We start from the raw sequence: 27,122 nt of genomic DNA, 5'->3' as shown, positions 1-27,122 counted from the left end.
TCCGCAGGTTCACGTATTTAAGGGGGAGTGCAGGGTCATAAAAACAGGGAGGGAGAAAGAGAAAGTAAAAAAAAAGATGGCCTGGGTAGGTGGTATCTAAATCAGTGGGAGCACAAAGAGGCAGGCGTCTGAGAGGTATTGACCCTCCATTGATTGTCAGAAGCTGCGTGGTGGTATTGACCAGATAGAGGAGAGACCCGGGGAGGCGAGCACACAGCTCCACCGCTGGGAGGGAGAAAAAAGAGAGAAAAACAACCATATACACTGCCTACTGTGACCTTGTGGGCCGTTGCTGTCCTACAGCACACACCACTCTACCCCCACGTCACACACACACACAGATACATATGTGTGTGTGTGTGTGTGAGACCCCTGCAGAGCATGCAGAAAGCTCAGTTTTATCGAGCCTATTAGGCTTATTGAAGCCATTTCCTATCGCACATCTTACCAAGCTTTGCTGTAGCACGTAGCACCGGTAAACCCTGCGGCTGTTAACCGTCCACAGGGCCTTCAGCTGCCTCTGCTACACACACACACACACACACACACACACACACACACACACACACACATATACACATGTATGTAGAGCTGGACCTCTAAAATCAGCAGGATAAGTCAATATATTTGTTATGATCCTGATTTTATGAATTATTACCTAGATACTTGTTTCCATATTGTAAACAAGAGGAAAACTCAGTGATTTTCATCTTTTTCAAAACAAAGCATTGCTTTTTTTTTACAGCATAGTCCAGTGCAAAGACTAATTCAGAGATCCTTCAGCTTGACAACAGGTGTAGCAGCCATTTTCCCAGAAAAAAAGGTGATGCTTTCACAGTAATTGGTAAGCAAGCAAAGGTAGCAGAGAGTTGGATCATCGATGGCAGCGATGGTGGAGAGGAAAAGGCACAGAGGGGGAGACTTAAGGCGGATACAGTATTTTGTCATGAATAGCTTTAATGCTGGTCAATAAACAAGCATTATTTATGTGAATACGCGCATTAATAAGGTGTGCATCAGCACCGTGCATCCATAGGAAACTGAGCCAACGGCTAAAGATCTAGGAAAGTCATGGGGTAGAAAGCAGGGAGAGAGGAGGGGGGTCATTAAAGTGAAAACCAGGAGCCACATGGGAGGCAGAATTTCAAATGACTCCCCTTGTAGCAAGACCAGCCCAACAGAAGGACTAAACCTCTCTCCCTCTCCCCCTATCCATCTCCCTCTCTCCCCTCGCAGAGATGCAATTAATTCGGATGGAGCGTGCCAAGTGTGCAGAGATAGAGCGTGATGCGCCCTCGCACATGCCGGAGGGAGGACCGTTTCGCTTTCCCCAGAACAAATACAGATTTTGGGGGCTTTTGGTCCAGCACGTCGTAACCAAACTTCAACTCATCATTTCCACCTTGTTTTTCATCGACAGCTGAATCCTTCAGCAAAGCCCTGACAGAAGAAATATCCCTTCCGCCTGCACTGCTGCAGTAACACCACCCTAACTTTCTTACACCTACCACGCTCACCAGCCAATCAGTTCAAAATACTGCATTAACCCAGATTTGTAGTGGAAACATTTGTGTGTGTGTGTGTTTTTTTTTTTTATAGCTTGATTATATCCCTCCTGTTACCCAGCTGTTGGTGTTTCTCAAGGCCAGGTTTGGGGGACTGCAGGTGGGAGAGCCAGGGGCTGAGGATGGTGTGGTGGAGTGTGAGTCATGTCACGGTACACAAAGCACGTACCATGCAAAGTGCAGGAGGGAGTGTAGCTCAGGGCCAGGGAGGCCATCGATACCAGGGAAATTGATCGTAATCAACCAAGTTACAGAGACTGAGCAGGGATTGGCCGACGACCATCTTTCCCCTCTTCTCCTCCTACTCCCTCCTCTTCCTTTTCCCTCGTCTTCTTCCTCCATTTTATACGGTTTCCTTATGCAGTTTCCATCTGGACTGAGGAAAAAACATCAGCAAGCATTTAAAAAAAACATGATAGGTGTGTACAGACAATTCTTATAATATTCATATGTTGTTTTATTTAGCTTTGTTTCCTCATTTTGTTGGACACAACTTGTGTGAGAGAATTATCACATCTTCTCTGTACAAGTCTGTTAGATGAAACAAATAATTTTTTTTTTTGAAAATCGTCCGCATCTCCTCTGCTGTGGCTCCACTATAATTTCTCATTTGAAGACAGTGGCATACCTGGCAGTGCAGCTGCACGGTTAAAAAGGCCGGCCCAATTATAGCATATCACCTTGCCTTATGGTTTCCATGGCTGCACGATACATTTTCCCGCGGGACGCACCGTGGAGAAACGAGTGTCTTATCAACCATCACCCTGGTAATAACACTCCCTCTAGCCTTTGCCGCATGTGTCAGACCTTAACGAGAACCCTGGGTGAAATCTCTCTCCCAGTCCAGCCACAGCCATTGATTTGGACTTAATCTGTTCCTACGTGTCTACGTGTCCTCGTTGTGTGTGTGTGTGTGTGTGTGTGTGTGTGTGTGTGTGTGTTTTGTGTTTCTGTGAGAGAGAGAGAGAGGGAGTAAGAAAGAAAGGGAGAGGAAGCATGTTTTGTGTCTGTTTGGAAGTCTATGTGTTTATGTTCGTATTTGATTTAGTGCATGAGTGAATTTCAAGCCTTGTTTCTCGTCCTATTTAAGGTGTGTGTGTGTGTGTGTGTGTGTGTGTGTGTGTGTGTGTGTGTGTGTGTGTGTGTGTGTGTGTGTGTGTGTGTGTGTGTGTGTGTACTAATCTGGCTACACTTAAACCAATTCCCTTTTGCACACTCATAGGAGCATCCATAAAGTATGGATCTTTGCTTCATAATTGAACCATGGGTCTTGTATTTTATATTATATCATGGTGGATTCAGGGGTTTCTGAATACATTGAATAAGAAATCAGTGAGCGGGGGGAAAATAACCTTATACTCACATCAAATCTTTTCCTTTTAGGCTTTAAGTCTTTTTGCAGGAAACAAATACAAATAGAAAAACATTGACATCCAAGAGGTTGAAAATTACTTATTGAGATTTATTTATAGTTTTAGCACAGACTCGGACTCGACGGCTCTGCCAGTGTGCACTGCAAGAGCACATCTCAGTCTGCCCAAGCACACAAACAAATGCATATTAAAGCAGCTATTTAAGCCCGTATTCATAGATGGCCCTGACCTCCTCTTTGCCCAGAGGCGGTGTGACCTCGGTTCAGAATTGCATCAGGTGCTTGGGGGTCTGGTGTACTACATTTACATTTTATGAGTAAAGATGCATATTGTAATGGATCATGTGTTAACTAAAATGATCACACAATCACTGTGGTTGTTATTTACGCTTTACATCTAAAAATTCTAGTGTGTGTGTTATTCTCCAGCTTGATAAAAGCTTCTCCTTGCTGGACAGGAATCGCAAGATCATCTTTACAACGTTGGTTATTGACCTGAGAGTCATTGGGATTGCATCAGATATTACAATACAGTTTAAATTTCATTTTACTAGGTGTGTGACAAAGCACAATGGCTTAAACCCCCCTCCTGAGCAAGGTCACCTGTTAATTGTGCTGATCCTTTGTAATTTTCTCTCAGATGAACATGCCCCTAGACATCCCTCAAGCACCGCTGATTATCAATAATAAATTCAAATGCTACAAACTGATGGTGAAGGAAGTCTGCCAGATGTAACTTTTATTTAACTTCTTAGTTTTTATCCCTAAAGAACAGCCAGTTCTTAAATATATTTAAATATTATATAATTATGTTGTGTTACCTAGGAACAGCATTAACAGAAGTAAAGGTCACTGAGCGATTAACTGTACGGTGACCAGATGTCCTCAAAACTTTGGGACACTGCCGATTTATGAGCAGTTATCCCTAATCCCCAAAATAAGACCTAACCCAAGTTTTGATTAGTTATAGCCTGATAAAACATTAAATATTGAACGTTGTGGAACATGTTTTTGGTCCAAAGAATGGCTGTAGTTATGTCTGTAGCCTACATGAATTATGGCTGTTGTAGTTTTTTCAGCCGTGTACAGTAATGCCTCGAATTGATAAACAACCACACATGAAGGGATGACGTATATTTATAGACCACCCCGGACGTGAGCATCACACTGGTTCCCTACAAAAGAACCCAATGGGATTTCTCACCAGCTTTTATTGTAATAATGTCAAAAGAACAGAAAGCATTGAGAGCTCAGCTTTTTTTTTACAGTTAATAGTCACCACTTAGTCACCATGAGTTAAAAACACTCAAACTGAACAGCTCTCCACTAAATACAGATTGTCGCTGGCTCTTATTTTTTATGTCGTTTCAGTAAAAATACCAAGAAAAAGCCCTTTCCTGATTCAATCTGTGCAGTGCTTCAGGTTAAAAAGGATACAACAGATCATCAAATGAGAACTCAGTGTGATTCTAACAATGCAGACACTTGTAACTACAATATGTTTTTAGATAAAGCCTATTGTGTATTCATTAAGACAGTATTTAGACGTTATATTGACTTTTATATTATAGATTTACCCTTATGCAGCAGGGAGTACTTTGCACTATTTTTGGATTTAATTAGGCATTTTCTTAAAGTACAGACGGGTGTTACTATCATGGCAGTAAAGAGATGCTCTCGCAACTAAAATAATTAAATCAAACTAAGACACAGATGGTTTCTTGAAACAGCACAGCCAAAGTGAGCCTGTGTTAGCTAAGTGTCAACTTTATTCTGCTATGTGAAAGCATGATGAACACAGCGTTTTTGCTCAGGTGACAATTGTGTGTTTATCATAAACGGGTGAAATTAACACATTTGTTGTAATATACTAAGAGCTGAAAGTCATTTTGTCTCAACCAAATATACGTGTGTGTGAGGTGTGTGGGTGGGCTGCAGTGCTGGTGGATGAGAGGGTAAACATTTTATTCATTCATACCCAAAGTGAGATTGTTATTGAACATATTTACCTCAATAAGAAAGCCTGATCGCACTGGGAAATGTTATAACTATTCTTATGAAATCATATATGTACAAAACTGTGTGTAATATATTACCTCACTCAGGGTAGTTAGGGTTAAGTAAGTGAAACCAAACACAACATTTACCCAAAATAAACCAAAATAACGTGTACGTAATGCCCTGACCTAAAAACTGGAATTGTTCTGAAGAAATTTGACAAAAAATATGAATTTGTAGTAGGTCGAACCAACAAGAGTGTGTTAACAAAATAAATGATCAGTAATTCAACTTAATCAAAGGTACACAATAATCATCAAACAATGTATTGAGCATTAACTGTGCTTTTCCTTCCTGGTTAACTTTTATCTTCTTTCCTACTTTGACAAATTTATGAATGACAGCAATACAAACCACATTTGTATTGTACAGCTTCAATTAATTCTACTTTGTTGTTATAAATATATTGATAGGCCACATGACACAAAGAAACCTGTTGTTTGTTTACATTCTGCAGCATATGACAAGTTTATTACATGACCAACATCTGTCTTAATTGTGGCAGATCAAAAAATTACCTCTTTCTCATAACACACTGTTAATACTTTGAGTGACCCAGCTTCCGTCTGTGTCACATTATTATCACTATAGCTGTAGTTGTTTCTAGAAGGTTAGGCAACATTGTGAAAAATTCATCAGTGTCATCAAGAGTTCTCACATGTTCTTTATGCTGAGTTATAAAATCAATTGAATAGAAAATGCACCAATTTAAAAAAAATCAATACTCAACAGGAGTATTGGCTGCATTGATTTCATGGTTCAGTGTTTCAGTATTCTGGCAAACTGCAGTTTCTCTTCAAATTAGCTGATTTGTCATGACCTTTTCAGAATGAAAACTACCTCAACATTTATGATAAATATTACTAAGACATGCATTATCAATAATCCATGTAGCATCTTTTTAATACCAAATAATATCTCAATCTGCATCATTTATAGCATCATAGATAATGACTTACTGTAGGTTATTTAATAAAAGAGCAGTTAATGCTAAATTATATCAAATTTATGTGACTGAATTCATAAAAAAAAGAAAAATAGGACTGAATATGACCGTTTTTTGTTGCTACAACCGTTGGCATGGCAACCATTAGGCTGCTACTATATTTTCTGGACGAGAATGAACAGGAGTAAATCTTTGAGCAATCAGATAACTTTAAAGTACATTTCTGGATGAATGAGAAATGTTTTAAACACTTTTAACTAGTCCAAAATAAAATAAAAATGACAGACTATAATACACATACATATTTTACCACAGTTACATCATGTATGACCTTTGTTTTTGCTGCTGTAACTTCCTTGCAGAACATCTGGAGACACAAAGAGAAATGATGTGAACCTTAATGAGACAAACTTTTCCCCCCCTTTGTCCTCATTACACAGAAGGAAATGTGATATCCCTGTAAAGCTACAATCCATTGACTAATAACATAATAAAATTATCGAAATCCAAGTGGATCACATTATATTCACTTTATTGGGACATCATTCTGTCTAGTCTTTTCCCATGCAGTCTGCAAGACACTGAGATGAAAATGTGTGAAAGATCTAAACCCCTGTAACAGTTGTTTTGTAAGAATCTGCTTAAAAACAACTTTAAGAAACTCTCTCTCTCATATTCACACATAGCACATTGTGTTCCTCTCTGTGGCTTCATGGTCACGCAGTAAAAAAGGGTCACGGCTGACTCCTCAGCACTCCGGCCTGTGTACTCACTCGCAAAAGCTTTGTTTTTGCTCTTTCTGTTAGCTGCATTTTTACAAGCAACATTCTTCCCTCCTCAAGAATTGGACTGCATCAGTTCCTGCTATCTCTCTCCCCGTTTCGAGGGAAGGTGGCGAGCCGAGCCGAGAAGGGGCCAGCCTGTGCAGGGGCATTTGGATGGGGGAAGGGCATGTCTGCTGGCAATGAGGGTGAGTAGATCAGTGCGGCTCAGAGTCTGTGAGGCGGCGATAAGATTCCAGGATTTTCCCAGTGTGACAGGCCTGCTCACCAAGCCGTGCACCCCTCTGCACGAAGACAACCACGACCACCCCCTGACCTCCCCCTCCCTCCCTCCCTCCTCCCCCTAGCCCCTAGGCTGCTACACCTCAGCAGGCAGGAAGCCACAGTCACCTGCAACCACACCCCCACCCCCACACCCCCCACCCCGAAAAAAAAAAAGAAAATCTTAATCTCTTCTTTTTTCCTCCCTCTCGGTTGTAAAGTGTGAAATAAAAGTACACGAACGCTTTTCTACTTTCCAGTCGTGTGCGTCCACACTGCACACTAGTTGTGCTGTCTCTTTCTTTCTCTCTGGCTCACTTCTCTTTCTTTATCTCTGCCTCCTCCGTCCTCCCCCCCCCCCTCCCCTCCCCACTCCCCTCTCTCTCGGATGGCAGGTCAGGCAGTGAGCTGTGCGGGCTCAGAGGAGGTAAGGACGCCGCGGTGCACATTAATAATGAAAGGCCTCAGCCATCACCCCCCCCCCCCCCCCCTACACGACACCAACCCCACCCCACACACACTTACGCACACACTCCCCCCCATCGCCATGGCGATGGCACTAGCCCAGCACTGTCACCGGGGGGGAGGCTGGGAATATAGCTACACTCGCCAACCCTCCGCTCGCCAAGCTGATCACGAGCTCGTACACAAGCCCACCATACTGGGCCTTCCACCGCGGATATCCACTAATTAAAAACACTCAGCGCTACGGCTGCGGCAGAAAAATCTGCATCTACTTCCCCACCTGGATATGAAAGAGTGACTGTGGAGCTGTGAAAGAAAAAAAAAAATCACTGAGAATCATCACTTAGCAGGAAATGGAAATTCACTCTGGTGTCACAGACCTGAGGCATTAGAATCAGTAATTACACTGAGACCCATGTGAGATTTTTTTTTTTTTTTTTTTTTTGTTAGGGTTTTAAATCAGCACTGCTCTCACTTATCTATGTCTTTATCCAAAACTCCACTCCATGTATGCAAAACACATCCAGCCCTAAACACAGCTAGACACTTTATCAAGGATTCTTCTCTTTAACCTTAATAGCTTTGAGGACAAAACTTCCCATCAGTAATCCATGACTATTAATGATTTTCTGACTCTAAATGTTATGGAGTACGTTGAATGTCACAAAGATCTTAGAGAAGAGTAAAAATAATCTGGATAAAAAGTCATTTTGGCAGGATTTTAAGGAGATTTCATGCATTTTGAAGAAACACTACAATCAAAATTGTTCTTATTCAAACATCTTTTAAATATTTTTGGTTACATTTTAGCACAGCAAGGCTTCATCAGTCATCCCACTATAGGAAGATATAACAAAGGCCGTGAGAGAAATATCTCAGTCAAACCAAGGACATCTTAGTGATCCAAACCGACACCTGATTTACTTTTAATGAGTTCTGCTCACGTCAGAATCTGCAAGAATTTCCCAACACAATCCAATTATTAAAGAAATGGGAACACCTTTTTCAATTGATGGAAAATGTTAATCTTTTTGTCAAACCAGCTTTTTTTAAATAAAAACATGCAAATAGACAAGTAGACAAACATCAAAATTGTAAATTTTGACACGAATACATGCATTCCTTTTTATTCACAAAACCAGTCCAATTTTCTAAACAAATACAAAGATTGGTTATTTTTCAAAAGCTGTAGCTACCCAGCAACATAAGAAAATCATGAGAAATATAACAAACAAAACCAAAAAAAAAAAATGAATCTTGTCTCAGTGCGTTCAGTAGGGTAGACTCAGAGCAAGTGCTGTCTCTTAGTGCTAGTGCCCTGAGCAGTATTGGCACATGCTCAGTAGGGCCACAGTAACAGAAGGCTGCCAGTATCACTAAAGGAAAAGTTTGGATATGCAGAGGAGGGCTGATTGAGAAGACTACAGTAGTGACGGCTCTGGCGAAAAAAGATTCTTTAGCCCAGTGAGGAGCCTCTGGAGATCCCCCCCCCGATAACATGACTTTTTTCAGTTTAGTTTAAAATCCAAAATCAACAGCGTCACAATTTGAAACATTTTCTTTGTCTTTCAAAGACAACCACCGATCTGTCTGAAAACTAGACTCTTCAACGAAAAAGAATCATAAAATCAACATGTTTTTTAAGTAAAATATTGGTGAAGAATTACAATAATGTTTGCCATTAGCCACTAGTTTTGAAATATAGCTGTAAATTTACATTCTCTACACAAGTACTGTATCTTTCCACACATGAACAACATTAACACCAAACACAGAAATTAGTTGATTGTCCACACTCAGTCCGTCATTTCTGTTTCTGGCAATGAACAGTTCCATGTTTAAGCGACAGAAAAAAGAAAAAAAAACCTGCTGGAAAAAGGACAAAAGGTACCAAAATGGAAACATAGAAAAGGGAATGAAAGTTGCCATAGATGCTTTTCTTTACGCTTCATTTTTGGTTCAAGGAATAAGTAGGTGCATCCATTACCCGATTGATTCTTTTTTTTTTTTTTTTTTTTCTGCTTAGTTTTTTTGTTTTGTTATCTTTTTTGTCTATAATTTTATTTGTTGCTTGTTTGTTTATTAGCCAGTGTCTGTTCCGGAGACAATCCTCCAGGAGTTGGCATTGCACTTGATGGCAGAGCTTTGGGTAGGGAGTGGAGGAAGGAGTCCTACTGGAACCACCGGAACGCCGCTCCTGTAGGAAGCATCACCTTCTTGGAGAAACAGAAGATATGGAGGGGAGGGGGAGGGAGGGAGGGGGAGTGGAGGGGAGGGGAGGGAGAGAGAAGAGGAGGTTGGAGTTGTTAATGGAAAGCTGCACATTTGTGTTTGCAAATATAATCCTGAATCTACTACTTTACTGAGAATCTTAGTGTCTTCACACTTTGACAGAGAGGCATTCATGATGTTGCTCTCCAGTTCCTGCATTATCTGTCGTCAAGGGCGACTAATGATTATTGTCATCATCGATTAATATATCGGTCGTTGTTTATCTTTTTTAGCTTTTTGTCGGACATGTTAAAAAAAAAAAAAAAAAAAAAGAAAAAAAGATCATCAGAGCTCAAGGTCTTCAAATCACTTGTTTTGTCCAATCAACAGTTCAAAGATATTCAATATGAAATACCAAACAGAAGCACCAAATCCTCAGATTTAAGAAGGTGGAACCAGTGAATGTTCACTATTTCTAGTTTACAAATGACCTAAATGATTAATGTGCAACAACGAATCGATTGCCTTCTATTCTTCTCTTTCTCCGTGGATGAGTCGTGTGTGAAATCTCTGCATCCTGCATCGTCTGGCCCCAACAGCTGCCCCCCCCCCTCTCAGCACCGCCACAGGAACGGGCTTCAGTCCTGGCTTCACACAAAACCCGATATGCCACATTTATTATTTAGCCACCACACGCGTTGCTTCTCCCCCCCCCAACACCACACCATCATCGATGATGCCGCTCTCTCCGTCCCTCACTCTTTCTCTCCTCTCACTTTGGTTATCTGTGCCTCTGATTGCACCTAGCAGGAGTGGCACGCATGCATGCAGCCGCGGGGCTCGGCAGCGGCCTGCCAGTCAGGAGATACAGAGAGACGCTCGCGGGCCCCTGGAGCTGCAGCGGCGGGCTGGCGTCCTGCTAAGTGCAACTCGATTTCTGCAGCACGGATTCTTCCGTTAGCCAGCTCCGCCTGGAGCGAGGCAGTAGGAGCTCGGCAAACATTTATGCACCCACACACACTCTCTCTCTCTCTCTCTCTCTCTCTCACACCGAACCAATATGTATTCAAGTACAGTCACACACCTCCACACACAGTGGCACGTTAACCGACACTCACAATACACCCCCGAAATCGCACCAAACAGTGAGACTGTTGAACCAAAATTCTCAGACGTGAAGGATTCGGATTCCTCTTTCATCAGCACTCTACATTACTATGGAATCATACACACTGTGAGATACACACAGCCGTGCAAACAATCACACTTATCTAATGGAAAAGGTAAACAGAGGATGTATGGCATGTTGGTGTCATACACCATTCTCTGAGGACATTAAAACGTTCCAATTTACAATGTTTAGCTTTAACATTGTGTGCGTCTTGTTGCATAGCTGCAGTGCCTTTATTTCTTCATAGGCTACCGTTTGTTCAGAAAAGTTAGTTTGAAACTAAAAACAATACCAGCCTTAATTATTTTTCTCAGTACAGTGTTCTTTTTGAATGCCATTGTTCATATCTGGACATGAAAAATGGAGTGACAGCGGGGTTCGTGCTCCACAGGTTTCATTCACTTTCATTTTGAAAGTTAACTCCAGCTGGGTCACAAAAATGAAACATTTTCGCTCGGGTAAAAAGACTTCAAACAAAGGTAATTACTCTGGTGATCTCAACCAAATATAGCCCACACTGTGCTTTATTTGTTAAATTAACTCAATCAGGAATAATCTGACAGCAGAGACACTGAATAGCAGGTCCTGCTCATAGCCCACATATGCCAGTTCATTTTCTCAAATATGTAGCGTGTATATTTAAATGAATATTCATAGGAACCTTAAACCTGGAGGTTAACAGCCAACATATTGGCAACATTATTTTACGGTCTGCGTGTTAAGTATCTCTGGCCCCGCCGTCCATCTCTGTGATGACCTTTCTAGAGCGGCGCTCAGCTGTTAAGAAGACTGTCAGAGGGCAGCAACATCTGCCGCTGCCACAGATGTCAAAAACCTGGTAAAGGCCGGACTGACCATGACATAACGCGTGGGAAGAAAAACAACACGTCTGCTCGCTTCGGACTTTTTTTTTGTCATTATCAAACATGAGCAATCAATAGAAAAATGGCAGCAGTTCAGGAATAGAAAAAGCCTCTCTTCACCGACTCTGATTGCACAGGTTTAAACGGATGGAATCTGTGGGTGTGAAGTGGCCATCACTAAAATCGATGGATGTGGGGTTTTTTTCAAATAAGGCGGGCACATTTGTCTTAGCATAGCACAAACTATTTGTGTGTAACATACAACAAAAGCAGAAGAAAGAGGCATCCTTAATATTTCAGTATACTAACTGCCTATGGCTAATGCAAAGCAGCCCCACATGCAGTCGAACTTGTGGGATGTATCACTGCCTGCCGATCACAAGGAGCAGAAAAAGTAAACCTTTAGAGCATCTGACTCTAAACACCGATGACCTCCAGCTGTCATAAACACTATTTGTCTGACTGAAGAGTTGAAGCATTATTTTCCTAATCCCTGCTCTCCCTTCCTGAAGTCAATCAGGATTGATATGTAAATACTTTGATAGGATTTCTTTTACCGGATCAATACATCTTGTAAGAAGGTGTATTAACAAACAACTCGATCAATCAGTTCAACAAATTAATCTAGTTTCTTGTCAATTAATGTCCGATTTATTTCCCTGATAATTATTTTGTACATATATATATATATCAATACATATATTTTTTACAAGTTAAAAATATTGCCGCAGTGATTTCTCTAACTTGCTCTATTCAGCTTACTGGCATGTATGACAAAGAAAAAAAAACCCTGAAAGAATTGATTTTCAAAATAGTAGCCGATTCATTTTTGTTATGAATGAATAGTGAAGCTAATGATGGAGATCTTTCATGCTAACCCTCAATACGCATGCCCTGTAATCACAAGTCAAAATACATAGAGGCAGCTCTGTTAAAACTGGCTAAATTGATTGAAAATTCAAATATTTTTGGGATGTTAACGTTGCATGTAATTGTTGTTTCAACAGCATGATTTTATTTGACTAAAATACTGTCAAAACAACTGTTGTATGTAACACAAATGAATATAACAGTTTGATAGACATCTATACATCGTTTAACCCTACAAATTACAAGAATTACAGTATTGTGATTCATATTTGATAAGGGCAGCCTAGTTTGACAGTTTGATCAGAGTTCATGAGCAGTGATTGACAGCAGAGACTCCTCGGCTCAGATTGGTTGTTTTTCTCCAGGCTTGAAAGTGTCATTTGGAGCGCTAAAAGGAGGCAGAGGAACCGGATTTTTTTCACTTTGAGATTATCTGTTTTATGTACTACTCTCAGGATAAGTAATTTTAATTAAAGTAACCAACTGCAGCTTTAATGCACTGTAGTCCAGAGTCAGTCTACAGTATAACACCTCGGCTACCTCATTTTCCTTCCCTCTCTTCCCGTCTTCCTTAGCCTCCCCTGTCCACTCCAACTTGTCCCTCCGTCTGCCCACACATCCATGTGTCTCGGTGTCAGTCTGCGTGCCTGTCAGTTTGCATGAGCCTCTTCTGTCCTGACTTTCTTGTGTACGGTGTCTGGGAGGCAGGAAAGACCAGGAGGGAATACGCTTCTCCCATATCAACGTCTGACACTGACGAAGTGGCCCCCAATGGGAAAAACAATAGTATATTTTGGTGTTAGCTGCGTCTGATGACAAAGAAGGATAAGTCTTTGACACGACCAGTGAATTTCCTTTCTAAATATATAACTCTTTTAGTAGACAATGACAAATCCTCAGCCTCTCCTGTCTTATCTATTCTCAAATATAACACACCCACCGTTACAGTACATCCTCAACGCGCATCGACATAAGTAAAAAACAAGATACATTACAACTTCCTAACCCCGACGCTCATTCTTACTCTCTGTGTCGAACAGCATCGCTGAGACTGACACCTCTGGAGGGTATTCATACACAGAGCGGAAGAGGAACTGCCTTCCCACTTATTTCTCTCAACCGTAGCATTCCCAGAATAAATCCAGACATCTTCAGCCAGTGAGCTATGAGGTGGCAAAGGCCTCAGCATGCTAACTCCCCCTCACTTGCCAATTTTACGCTCCTCTTTGAGCTGCCATGAGCTTTCAGTGGAAACCGTCAACACCCTCAAAATAAGCACACTGCTGCTGCTGCTGCTGGACTGCACTTGTGTACCGGATACGGATACGCTCGCGGGCCTCGTGCAAAGACACAAAACATTACCCTCCGTGCATATGCAGTAAAAACAGAGCCAAAGTCTTCTTTACTCATGTGCGCGCTCACAAAAAAGCAGTCTGACAAACTGACCGCAAGACACATGTTAAATAAGACGTCATGCCTCTTTAGAGATTGCACGGTGGGTATAACAGCCGCAGCAGACGGGGATGTGCCGCTCTGTCTTTGATTGGAGGGGAACGTGACACTCAGGGGCTGTTTGAGCTACAGCTGAGGCTCACTGCAGTTCACTCTGAACGCCAGGACCATCTTCTCTTCTGGCGCAGGTGCTGCAAACCGCCCTGAATATACATAAAGGGGAAGCTAGAACTTCTCTTACAGCCGCCTTGTTTAAACACGTTAGAATATATATAATTGACAATATCACGTCATCTGATCATTACTGACATTTGTTATTTACTGCCTGACGCTCTGCGCTCTCCTGACGCAGCACATCCTCCATGAATCTCGTCTGACATTTAGCTCGTACTGACGACATCACGCTCGCTGACAGTGCCGCCCAGGCCGTAATCTCTGATCTAATCACCCGCTGAACAAGAGCTGTTGACTTAATAACAAAGCCATTAGAGACAACTTCAAGACTGCTAATGGGAAATGTATGAGTGCATGAGGACAAATAAAAAGCAGGAAAAATTGAAAATGTTGTACTGCTGTCAGAGCAAAGTTAATACTGTGGAAAATCAAGTTTGGGGCAAAGAGGGAGCCGGTTGCAGAACTCTGTGATGGTTTACTGATTGAATGAGAGTCTCAGTTTGTGTTAAAAGCTAGTAACTATCCAGGATTTTTTTACATTTTGTCAGTTGTTTTGCAATGCACACAGGTTAAGTCACTTTATCATTCTAAAAGTACAAAGTTTACAACGTCAAATCATATTAGAAAGATGTCTAAAATGTACAAGGAACATGACCAAGACCATCAGCGGAATATTACTGTGATAAACTAAACTAAAAAAAAGATTTGATTTCATGCTGTTGGTTGTCAGGTGATTGAGTTTATGATTCTTACTTTGGCGCAAATGTTTCTTGCCTTTTTCCATGGCAATGTCTATGTTTGTATGTTTGTGTCACTGCACAGCTTTCTCAATAAAAGGCACCGCATTTTTGTCCATGTTCACCAATGCGCTTCTTATTCAGGCAATTAATGAGAATTAATGAGACCCACAGATTTTGTGCACACACCATCAGGAATGATGTAATAGAGTTATGTTGCCTGCATAACAAGCATAAACTTTTAATAAGCCACACGTTATCCTTTAACAACATTCACTAGTCCAATATTTTCCCGTTGCAGAGATTGGCCTTCTTGGTTCTGATCTGAAAAAAAGGGAAATTGCTTGGCAGACGCAGTAAACAAAGTGTTTAGTAGTACATACTTTCAAATGTCAGGAGTACAAAATGTGTGCAAGGTACTTACAGTACATACGATTACTAAAGCCAATGATCAGACTGCTATTATACTTGGAGGCTTGGCAGGTTTATGATACATTCTGTTATACGAGGTGGCTACTGGCAACATCAGTGGACTGACGTTTCAAGCAGTATGATGACCTATATCAACATCAACATTCATGAATATTCAGGCCCCCTTGGGTTTGGCATCACTGGTGTGAATGACTGGTATTGGGCTATCTGCCACGACAACATCAATTGCAAATCATAAATTAGAATTAAATTCTTCTCTGTTGCAGCCGTTGAGTCGTACCACCTACATAGCGAGCTGACACATGTGGTGAATCATCAACGGAGACAAATGAAGCCTCATTAATTTGCATCTTAACAATAGAAAAGTAAAAAATCAACATGCTGGTGTTCAGATACATCAGTTTGATTCTCAGATTGTGAAATTCAGCTTTTTTACAGTCATAATTGCCCTTAATGGCCAGCGCATGAATGCTTCAACTCCACACAATCAAATGGATCATGCCACTTGAATGTTTTGACTTATTAACTGTCATACAAATCTAAGGGCCTTCTATTGCTGCCCCCTCCATCTAGAACTCTCTCCAACTGCACCTCAGACATGGGTTTTGTTAACCCAACCACTTAAGGCCTCCACCCTACACCAGCCTGCTTTTGCTTCTGATGGACAAGAGTCAGAATCCCTACGGCCACTAGAGACCTTGTCACTTATTTATGTTGTTTTTGGACATTTTCTGAAAGAATGTTTTTCTTGGAAGGACAGTTTCCACAAGCAAATTTAAACTCTTTGCAAACACAAATACTATGGTTCGTTTTTTGAAAAAAGGTTCCGTAAATCATCAATGTAGGCTACTTATCTGAGATCTGTTGTTAATAAGCCAAAACATGCAAAAATATTGAAATGGTCTTTTAAAATATCTAAGCCTATGTGTGCACAAACACCTGAATATGTGTAGGTGTCTTTACCTTATTGAGGTTAGCCCTAAGCTCTAAGTGGAGAAGACAAACGGAGTAGAATTTGAGATAAAAATGTGATATTGTCAAGTCGAACTTCAGGCTCCATGAACATCTTTTAACTGAGCTAAAAGAGCCAAACCAGGCTAATCCTACATCCAAAATGACACCACTCTGTTCTTGGTTCTCAGTTTGTGTCCCTCAAAATCCTCCATTAACCATAAACCATCTCCTTTAAGTAGCATTTCACCGTGGATGGCCAAAAGTCGGCACATGGCGATTGAACAACCAACATTTCATCCCACAAACAGGAGGCCAAAGCTGTCACCATCAATCAACATCAGGAAGAGAAGGAAGTAAAGCCGGTCTCAGTTTGAAGCACGGATCCAGTCTGTGTCAATTAGACCAGAGGCCTCTCCGCTGGTTCACGTTCACACTATGTTATCAATTTATTACGTAATGCCAAAGTGACACTATTATCCATTGATCACCAAAGTTTATTTCCTTTGAGATGGAACATCTGCTGAAATTGATTTCGTGATTGGTCGTTCTGTCATCACAGCCGGGGTCAGTCAGGCCACCGAGTGTGATGGAGGCAGCAGACAGGAAGTTTTGGAGGACCATTTAGATGAGCAGGAGTGTCACCGGAGAGAAGGACAGCGGCAGCATAAAAAAGAGGGAAGGAGGGGGGGGGGGGGGGGCATGTGCCACACTGACACCTGGTGCTCCAGATGACAGCTCTGTGGCCAGATGGACCTCGTTACATGCACACACGTACACAAACATACCCACGCATGTCCACTCACACACAAACACATACTGTACACAAATTCATAATTACTGCCACTCTGTTTCCACACAGACGTATTTTTTTTTCTTTTTCTTTACGATTTGCAACATATGCACAACGAGGATGTTCATGTGACCGGACAGAAAATGCTCCAATGTAAGGAACAGCATTGTGTAAACTTTGGTTTGAGATAGTGAATTAGCCTTCCTATTTTGAGAGATGTGTGCAGGGCGATTGTGTGGTTATGGTGGACGGATTAAAGACGCCCCGTGGTGCATGCTTACCCTGCACATACCCACCACACTCCTCACCACCTGTCATTTTCCTGCTTGTGGAGTCATCTCCCCCACCAAAAAGCCCCCTGTACTATTTCCCTTAAAGGGGACCAACACACTATAACACAGAAGATCCTATTTATACTTTCAGACGTGAAGCTGAAATTACTTTGTGATGTTTGCAGATCCCCTCTAGAATTTTCCAGATCTTCGTTGAGGATTTACTTTTTACATCTCATGAAGATCTACTTATTCCTCTGCTTTCTCAGTTCAGGTTGCTGCACCCAAATGTTGTTCATTTTCTGTAACTGCATTGAACTTTTGGGGAACCCTAAAGAGCAGCCCACCATGCAATAGCACATCACCACCAGCACACACTTACCTCCAGAGCAGCAGAGGGTTTCTTCTTCAGTTCCTCACATTTGCGAAACTTGCAGATCTGGTGGCCCGTTTTGCGATTCCGGCAGCTGCTGCATTGCTCGCAGTTAATCCGCCGTCGGCAAGGTGGGCACATGCCGCAACGTTTTCGCTTCTTTTTACCGGAGTTGATAGCGGAGGCCAGCTCGCTCTGCGCCGGGTACTCGGCCAGGCCGGCCATGTGTAGCGCGCTGTCCGCCAGAAACACTCCAGCCGGCGTCATGATGAAAAGCCCCGGGTTGAAGGGGAAACCACCCCCTACTCCATATGGGAAGTCAACGGGACCACCTACGGCGTCCGTGACAGACGTACCCTCCAAGTCGCTACCCCCCGAGCCTGCGTCTCCGCCGCCAACTCCCACTCCCATGCCCCCGGGCAGGAGCATGTGCTCCATACCGGCCCGCTTTAACAATGCTGCTGCCTGAGCAAAGTGCAGCAGGCCATTCTGTCCCTCCAGAACCTGCTCTAGGGTCCGGTCCAACTTGGCTGCTGTCAGTGCGGAGACAGTGGGCTGAGGCAGCGGGGGTGGCTGAGGCTTGGCCGAGTGGCTCTTGGTCTCATTATTGTCCTTGCGTCCATTGCTGGTGGCGGAGGAGACCGCTGTATACTGGGACAGGGTACGGGACTTCTTAAGGCTCTTACTGAGGGGCTCGCTGATGATGCCGCTGCGGTTCCGGCGCTCTATGACAGGAGAGTCCTGTTTGCAGCTACTGCGCTCCTGGTCCTCTGTCCGGCTCCCCGCCGACAGCCCGCTAGACATGGTCCAGAGCGTATGTGCCTGGGTTGGGGGTGAGGGTGGAAAGGGGGCAGGGGCGAGCGAGGAGGGGGAGCAAAGACCTTGTCTCGGTCCGTTCTGGGCCCCCGGCGAGAGTGGTGCCTCACCTGACTGGACCAATCAGCCAGCCAATAACAGGCAGGCCCCCGGAGCCGTCTGCCCGCTCTACAGCTCAGCCCTCATCCACGTCGTTCCATGGGCCGTCTGGAAACTTTACACAGGGAGAGAAGAGAGGGAAATTACTCATCAATGATCACATCTCTAAAACGCTGAGACACCCAAGAGATACATTTTCCATTTCTGTCATCTTAGGCAAATCCTGAAAAGTCAGTTTGGTGAACTTGTAATCAAACAGGTATTTACACATTCAGCAGTCAAACAGCAACATCAGCATTCATTTGGTGTTTCTGGCCGCCTGTGAAGGCAAGTCTCGTAATCGCTTAGTTTTAGCTCCGTTTTTGGTCTCTACCAACTCCTGAGGGAAATATCTGGCTATTTAGCTGCTAAATGCTCCACTGTGTTCACCAGCTACTCTCTAAATGTGTTTGTCTGCTGTTTGATGCTGAGCAGGTAGTGTTCAGTGGGTTTTTAGAGCTTTTTCTATGAAAACAGCTTCATGGGAGCAGTGAGACTGAAACAAAACAGTAAAGTTATATTGTTACAATTTACGCAACTAATTGAGCTCAATGTTGAAATGAAAATACATTTTCTAAGTTTGCCATTCAACCTGGTTTTCAGAGCTTTGATACAATAAGAGATAATGACATTAGTTTTACAAAATTAAACACAGAACATGGCCATTAAAGGCTTAAATTTGTAGCCCTGAAAATCTTGACTAAGATATATTTAGATTCAATTCAATTTCAAGCACAGAAATTCTAAAAACTCTCAATCTCCCTCTAATTCCTCACACATCAATCTACAAATCAACACCTGCTTCCCTGGAGCTTCTCTAATTGGTAGGCAAAGATGTAAATTACGAAGTCGGGAGCCTAAACTTGCTTTTTCAATCAAATACAATCAAATTAATTGTGTTGTATTGAGGGTAAAAACTGTTTTGGTACACTTCAAAAATAACAAACTCGTGTATTTGTTTTGTATTCTCAATGGAAATACTCTGTTAGGACTTGTCACATTTTACACTAAAATATTCAGATGTAAAATGTGACAAGTCCTAACAGAGTATTTCCATTGAGAATACAAAACAAATACACAAGTTTGTTATTTTTGTTGTTTTTTGTGCAATATTTCCATAAACAAACACACAGTTTCTGCTGTAAATACAGATGTGGAAGCTCTCCTTCAGAAAAGTATCTGTCTTTATCTGTTACTGTTATCTTATTACCTGCTTGGAAATAGTACCTTGGTGAACTCTTTGACCAATCGATCTTTTGCATCTGCTGGTCTGTGTAAGGTGTCAACACAACTGTGATTTCTCTCAGGTTATTATACATCTTTAAGTGAAGTTAGTCAGTCGTGAAATTCAAGTTTTTATTAGTAATAATGACCCTTTTAAACATATAAGCCCTATTTGAAGCCAAATTTAAATTGTAGTGCGCTGACTGCAGTTTAATCATTTAAAAATGTTTCATTTATTGACTAACAATTACATGCTCATTGATCTGAGTGTATATGTGATATATGTGCGTCCCTTATTAGATTCTCAAACAACAATCTGGGAACTGCTGAAAATACAGCCAAAAGCCCGGGCTCAGACCAAAGGAAGTTGATTTTTTTTTTCATAAAATGTGTACGTTGTAGGATTCCCATTATTGTCTAGAAATGTGTTTTTTTAATCCTATTACTTATACCTGTAGAGCGATATCAGTTGCTAAAATATGGGCTCAGAAGGAGCGGTGGGGCTTATGAAGAGGTTTCACCAGGCAAATGTCGAGAGAGCCCCCACTGGACAGAGATGCATCCGTCCACCCCGGCTTTAAGCGCTAAGATTCCTGTGACTGCTCATCTATGAAAAGAAAAACTATGCTGCTATTCTCCTGACCTGTCCGTGTTCACAAACAAGCGTACTACCTCCCACAGACAAGCTGAGGAAATGGCCGGGCCTGTCCTTATAAGGGAAACAAAGGGAAAGGGAGGGGAAGAGGATGGAGGGGGGGGGGGGGGGGGGGGGTCTGTGCAGTGTGTGGAAATTGGAAGGCCAGAATTAGTGGGAGGTAAAGCTTCAAAGGCAAGAGCACAGCCCCCACATTCTCACCAGCTCAGGGGGATGTGGCGCCAGCGAACCAGAGCCAGCTCCGCAGCCCCTCAGCCCCAGAGTTTCAGTTTCTCCCACTACAGCACTGACCAGGGTCCGGTTTCCCGAAGGCATCTCAAACTATCTGCGTCTCTGCTCGGTTGCGGTTGAATGCAGAACAGCCCAGCAAATCGTGATGATCGAGTGATACATGAGGTTTTTGTGGTATTATTGAATATTGGACCTGAAATGATGTATTAAGTGGTCAGTTATGAATACTTTAATGTTGTTAAAGGTGATTTTTCATGAAGATTTGAATGCAACATCGACTCAAATGAGCTCTCTAACAGCTGTGCATTTCCTTATATCTAAATCTGGGTACAACAACACTGTTTCTTGATTAATAATGTCCTGAGAGAAAACCCAGCTCTGATCCAACAGCTTCATCAACGCTCTAAATACAGTAGATGAAATAAAAGACTTAAGTTTTCCACATAATTAATGACCTGGCGCAATATCAATAGTTAGACTAAATGAGCTCTCAAGACTTTTACAAATCGACAAAGTTGGCAATCGCATCCCATGACAACAGTTTCAAAAATATCCCGATCAGCTGTAACATTATAGTTGAGTCTGGGAACTACTATCTGACCAGCTGACCTACTGACAACACCACTGGTTTAAAAAAATAAAAAGGCAAATGAAAATGATGTATTCAAACTGCTGTTCTCCCAAAGTGTTGATGATCTTGACTGTACTAAATACTTTTTATACAGCTGACTTGCTTTGCGTCAATCCCTGCAACACCTGCTGTTTGATGATAATACAGTGACACACACACTATTTTTGTTTTTAATCAGATAGATATTAATTGTTTGATATATGACTGGGATTGTTAGGTGTGCACAAGTTTGTATTTTAGCTAAAGAAAATCTGTGAAACAGGCACTAAAATGCTTAGAGCACTTCTCAGTGCACTGTTTTACAGTTCAGTGATAAAAACCTGTGCTTTGTTTATGGAAAAACAGCAGATGAATGTGATAAAAACACACAGAGTTAAAGTATTTAATGGCCGACAGCTATATGATTTGTAAAACAAAACCTACAAATTGAAATAATTTCATTAATACTTTTGTCTATTTCTTCACAATAACATTTTGTTACCTGACAAAAATTGCAAATTGCAGATTTGTATTCTACATGTTTACAGGTTGTGTTTGCAGCACCAGACATTTGTTGCTTTGGTCTACCACACTGTGTAATAAATGAAGGCATGGTCACCTACTTTAGCCTCACACTCACCCAGCTGTTTGTGTACATCTGCCTTCAGTCAGACTCACATCAACATCAGCCCTGATCACGGCATATCAGATCACATCAGATCCCTTCACCACATCATTTACAGCGGAGATGTATGTCCTTATATGAACCTTCTCCTAAACCACAACTGACTCTGGTACCCAGTGTCAATGCCATTTTGCTGAAACCACATAATTGCTGTTGTTTTGTCCTTCAAGCATGTTTACTCAATTTCCTGTGATGTTATAGACTTAATGCTGTGGTTCATATTAAAGTCTTACATCTCAGGTTTCCGTGAAGAGCACTGTTATTAGGAGTCACATGTTAGGGGAGCCACATGTCATGCATCTCAAGCTGCCTCGGCATAAAAATAGGTGTAAATATTAACTAAACCTGGTATTTCCCAGAAATCTTTCTTCAACGTGCTGCACAGGACCGGTCAGACGGAGATAAACGTCTGGATATAAAATGGTCCGAATGATCAAAACAATCCAGCAGCTGTTCTCGGATCGACCAATGAGCTCAGCTGGATGGTGTATAGAGCGTTGGTGTGGCCTGAGAACCATGATCTGAACCTGCAATCAAAGCATCCATTAAGATGATTTGTGGCCTCTTGTTTGGGTCAATTAAACGTTGGAAACTGGTTTTTTTAAGGCTTTGTCTTCATTAGCAAAACTCTTTCTGTTTTTTTTTTTACACTTTATGGAAAGTGAATCTAAGTGCTAGACAATTCTTCATGTTTAATGGCCAATAAGTCATTTAGTGGAGCCAACAAAATATTGACTGGCCTGAGGAGGTACAACACAACGCTCCAAACGGTAAAACACAGTAAAAACACTTAGTGAAAATCTTGACGATAATTCCAGCGTCTTTTGTTGAATCAGCTGATTGATGTCAGCTCGGTAAATTTGTAACTTTGCGGACACTATATCAACAGCAGCTGACCTGCAGAAGCTGATCATTTGTTTGAATGTGGTTAACAAAACATCACACAGGTTCATTCATGATAGTTGGGTATTAATTTGCGTGTTAAGTTAAAAAAAAATGTAATCAGCTAATTGCTTATAATTTAGTCTGGGTTCACATATAATGTAACTGTTCTATCAGTGCATTTTGCAAACAGTCTCGTGAAATCAATAATTGAAAAGAGTGTCATGTGAGTGTGAAATTTGTTGGTTTTATCCAGATGTCCTCCTCTACAGAATACTTTATTGATCCTCTTTGGGATTGCATTTGCTGTCTGCTTACTTTTTACTTGACCATGCTCCCTGAAAATGGTTTTCCCCGACCTGTGTTTAAGTTTGTTTATACCTAAAGGTTTGCAGGAAACTTGCAGCTCAATTTCCGTGACCTGAGGCGCTAAAATTAAAGGAAATGTTCAACATTCGGGGAATTCATTCGTACTCTTTCTTGCAGAGAGTTAGATGAGAATACTGCTTTCGATGCCTGCTTTCTAAATATGAAGCTAAAGCCAGGAGACGGTTTCGCATAGCTTAGCTTAGCATACAGACTGGAGAGAGGGGGAATCAGCTAGCCTGGCTCTGTTCGAATTAACAAAATGTCATCAGTAGCTCTAAAGCTCACTAATTACCACGATAACTACTCTTTGTTTTATCTGCACAAAAACCCAAAGTGTAAAAACAACAATTTTAGTTTTTATGGGCTGAGCTTTTTCTTGGCCAGGACCAGTTGCCAGGCAACAAGCGGAGACGCTGGGCCATGAAATAGTAACCCTCGGTAAAACATTAAATGTCTCTTTAGCCAGCTGCTAGTCGTAGCATCGTACTTAGCGCACAAACATATAAGTGGTACCAATCTTCTCATCGACTGTAAATCCTGGCCAGTTAGCAAATACGCACATTTCCAAAAACTTTTTCCTTTAAGTCATATGGCACAAATATGATCAGTACATTCAGTACACACCTGATGGAAAGCTTTCCATAACACCTGCACAGTGTGTCAAAACATGGTTCAAGCCTTCACAAGGTCTTCAATTCATGTGGAGTATTTACAAAAACTTTTGGGCTCAAAATAATTTGTGAATTAAGGAATAGTTTTTTTTAGATAATACTGTACACTCACAGCTATACAGATGAGTGCTTCCTAACAGCCACAGTGCTGCTGGGTGAATGTTGTCAGCATTATGATATCAGCAGGAACAGCTCATTTAACTCTCACATGTAGCTCTCAGCTTGTAATAGCGCCAAACTTTTAACACTTTCCTCTTTTAAGACATTCTTTAAAAAAACGTGTGCAAAGAAAACGCATGTCAGTCCACAATATGGTGACAACTGAGTGGTTGATGGTTGTTTGTGTTGATGTCCCATTGGTTTTGAGATTTGTAGGCCAATAATCTTATTCAGCGCAAGAAATCTAGAATAAATAAATCTACCAGTCAGCTTGGATGTTTTTCTATCGCGGCTGCTTAAATATTCAACACACGTTAAATTGTTCCACATTGTAGCATAATTGTTTACACACATAAGTTCAATGAAACACATGAATTCATTTAGTTTGGGGCTGTGATGAACACACCGGAAGGATAAAACTCAAGGTGTGACTCTCAATACAACTTTCTGTCAGTAATAAATCCTGAATTATTCACATTTTCTTAATTAGATAAACAAATGACCCTGCTAATTGAAATCAAATCAAGTTTTGATTGGACCTCCTTGAAGTTTCTCCTGAATAAGTTTCCTTCACTGACGAAATAAGCTTTTTAACAGAGGTGTGTGTGTGTGTGTGTGTGTGTGTGTGTGTGTGTGGTGGGGGGAGAGAATATGGTCTAATTTCCTGCAGGGTTATGAAGCATTTGGCCCGCCAAAAAAAACCCAAAAAACTGTGGAGCAGCTGACTTTAACACCTCCAGAGACGCGATAATATTTAATGCATTAGTTCAGGCGATGCACGATGCAGAACCCCCCCCCCTCCTCCTCCTCCCTCCTCCGGTCCAGACGCGCTGTCTGCGGACCCGTGTAGGTACTTACGGTGAGCCTCACATTCTCGATTCCTCCCACCTCCTGCAGACTGACGCGCGCACACGCACACTCACCATGGTTCTCACACACACACACACACACACACACACACGCAGACGCACGAATAGAGGAAGTCAAAAAAAAAAAAAAAAAAAAAAAAAAAAAAAAAAAAGAGCCTGGTGAGAAAAGAAACTCAAGGCTTCATCCATTGTCCATAACCTGCTGCGTCTTCTCCCTAATGAGGCTTTATGTTCACATCCAACCAAAAAAAAAAAAAAAAAAAAAGTTAAGAGGGGAAAAAAAAAAGAAACCCAACCACTGTGCTGTACTGTGACTCCAAATGATCCCCAAACACACGGAGCACTGAGAGCTGCGGTGCTGGCGGCGGATTGCAGCGGGGATGTGACTGAGTATCTCCAGGTAGACGCGATGAAAGCGTGTGCACCGGGGAACTTTCTAATGATGCCCCGAGAAGAAGAAGAGAAAATATGACATGTGGGATTTAAAATCATCCGCCTGTCTTTACGCGAGCTGGAAAACTGTGGCATCTATTGACTGATTTATGCTTTTAGGGGTTAAATAAAAGTTTCAGTTCACCCATGCAGGGTGACGAGCCGTCTGTTGTCAAACGTAAGCATGAATCAAAAAAAACCCCGTAACGCTCGTCGGTCATTGCGTTCATTAACTGGAAGCGTCAAGTTTGAGTGCGCATCGTTAAACAGCTGATTCACAATAAAGCATCGGGCTGGAGGTTCAGTGTGCCGATCCGGATCCGGAGGAGACTTATTAAATAAAGAGAAATGATGATATTTTGTTGGAAAAAGCTGACAGCAGCTTGTTAAATATCCCCTTTTAAATCCCATTACAGTGCTGAATCATCAGAAACCTATCTATCCTTGGCTATTTTATTAAAAAAAAGAAAGAAAAAAAAAAAAAAAAACCTTTTCTTTTATCTTCTTTTAGGAGTCAAAAAGCAGAGATCAAAATAGCAGGCTTTTGTCTGGACTCGGTGATCTATGAGCACGGCAGCCTATCTGCGGTACCAGCACGCACGGTCTGCAGTCGCGCATTTTGGGGATATATATATACATATATATATATATATATATATATACATATATATATATATATATATATATATATATATATATGTATATATATACAGAGGAGCCCCGGTTCACCTCCTCGCTATAACTTGATCCTATAAGAAGATGACAGCCCAACTTTCGGCAGACTTCAACAAAAGTATGATCATCTCCCCCCCCCACACACCCTCTATCACCAACCCTCGTCCCCCCTCCTCCCTTCCATGTATCTGCATATTTGCAAACACGGGGCCCAATTTTTTTATTTTGCACCTACCAAAGCAGATCCGTGCAGAGGGGAGGGCTCCCACAGTCCGAGCGGTCCGTCTCTCAGCCTGCCGTGCAGAATGGTGACAAAAAAAAAAAAAAAAATTAAAAAAAAGAAAAAGAAAAAGGGGGCAGAAAAAAAAAAGCTTATTCTCCGAGAACAAAAATCATACAGAGTAGCTGCCTGTTAATGACAAATGTGAAAAGAAAAAAAGAAAAATATTCACCGTTAGTTATTTTGGAAAAAAGAGCCCGTACTTTCTCTGAGGCTGAACGCGTGGGTTCCCCCAGCTTTCTCGGTCCTCGCAATCCCACCTCTACATCCCCGCTCGCAGAGAGGAACATGCAAACACATTTCATAGATTTTTGGAGCTTGGCGGAAAAACCGAAGTGGACTTTTACGCGCTCCGGCTCTCAGCTGAGGCAACAACAAACAAGAGAGGCCGCGAGGTTCAGAGTGAGCTCAGGACAGCTGGGGGGGGGGGTTATAATAAAAAAAAAAAAACTGAATGTATTATGTGTGAATGATGACTCAAATAATGCACTTATAATAATAATAATAATGTAACAATAATAACAAATAAACGGATGGATTTGTTGATCGATTGAGTTTAAGCGACAGAAAACTGCCTGGTGACCGATTATGTTGTTTTTTTTTTTTTTTTTATAATTACAGGATTAAAATATTATATTATTATTACTAAATATATGATTTTATGTGTCGTTTTAAGGA

At 41.7% G+C, this 27,122-nt stretch overlaps 1 protein-coding gene across 5 annotated transcripts; it reads right to left on the bottom strand.

Moving 5' to 3' along the window:
* Window positions 1-8,262: 8,262 nt before the first annotated feature.
* On the bottom strand, window positions 8,263-26,709 carry cxxc5a (CXXC finger protein 5a). Of its 5 annotated transcripts, XM_054626121.1 has the most exons (4): window positions 26,617-26,709; window positions 26,400-26,457; window positions 17,758-18,778; window positions 8,263-9,665 (listed from the first exon to the last, which is right to left on the bottom strand). In XM_054626121.1, exons 3-4 carry the CDS (start codon window positions 18,550-18,552, stop codon window positions 9,621-9,623), a joined length of 840 nt encoding a protein of 279 aa, XP_054482096.1. In that variant the 5' UTR covers window positions 18,553-18,778; window positions 26,400-26,457; window positions 26,617-26,709; the 3' UTR covers window positions 8,263-9,620. The 5 variants fall into 5 exon arrangements, with proteins under 5 accessions (XP_054482096.1, XP_054482095.1, XP_054482099.1 ...); XM_054626120.1 differs by having other exon boundaries at window positions 26,400-26,709; XM_054626124.1 differs by having other exon boundaries at window positions 8,263-9,662; window positions 26,400-26,709.
* Between the last annotated feature and the right edge of the window lie 413 nt (window positions 26,710-27,122).

The sequence above is a fragment of the Anoplopoma fimbria genome, chromosome 24 (assembly GCF_027596085.1).
Source record: "Anoplopoma fimbria isolate UVic2021 breed Golden Eagle Sablefish chromosome 24, Afim_UVic_2022, whole genome shotgun sequence".
Classification (NCBI taxonomy): Eukaryota; Metazoa; Chordata; class Actinopteri; order Perciformes; family Anoplopomatidae; genus Anoplopoma; species Anoplopoma fimbria.
This window is presented reverse-complemented; position numbering and strand designations above follow the sequence as displayed.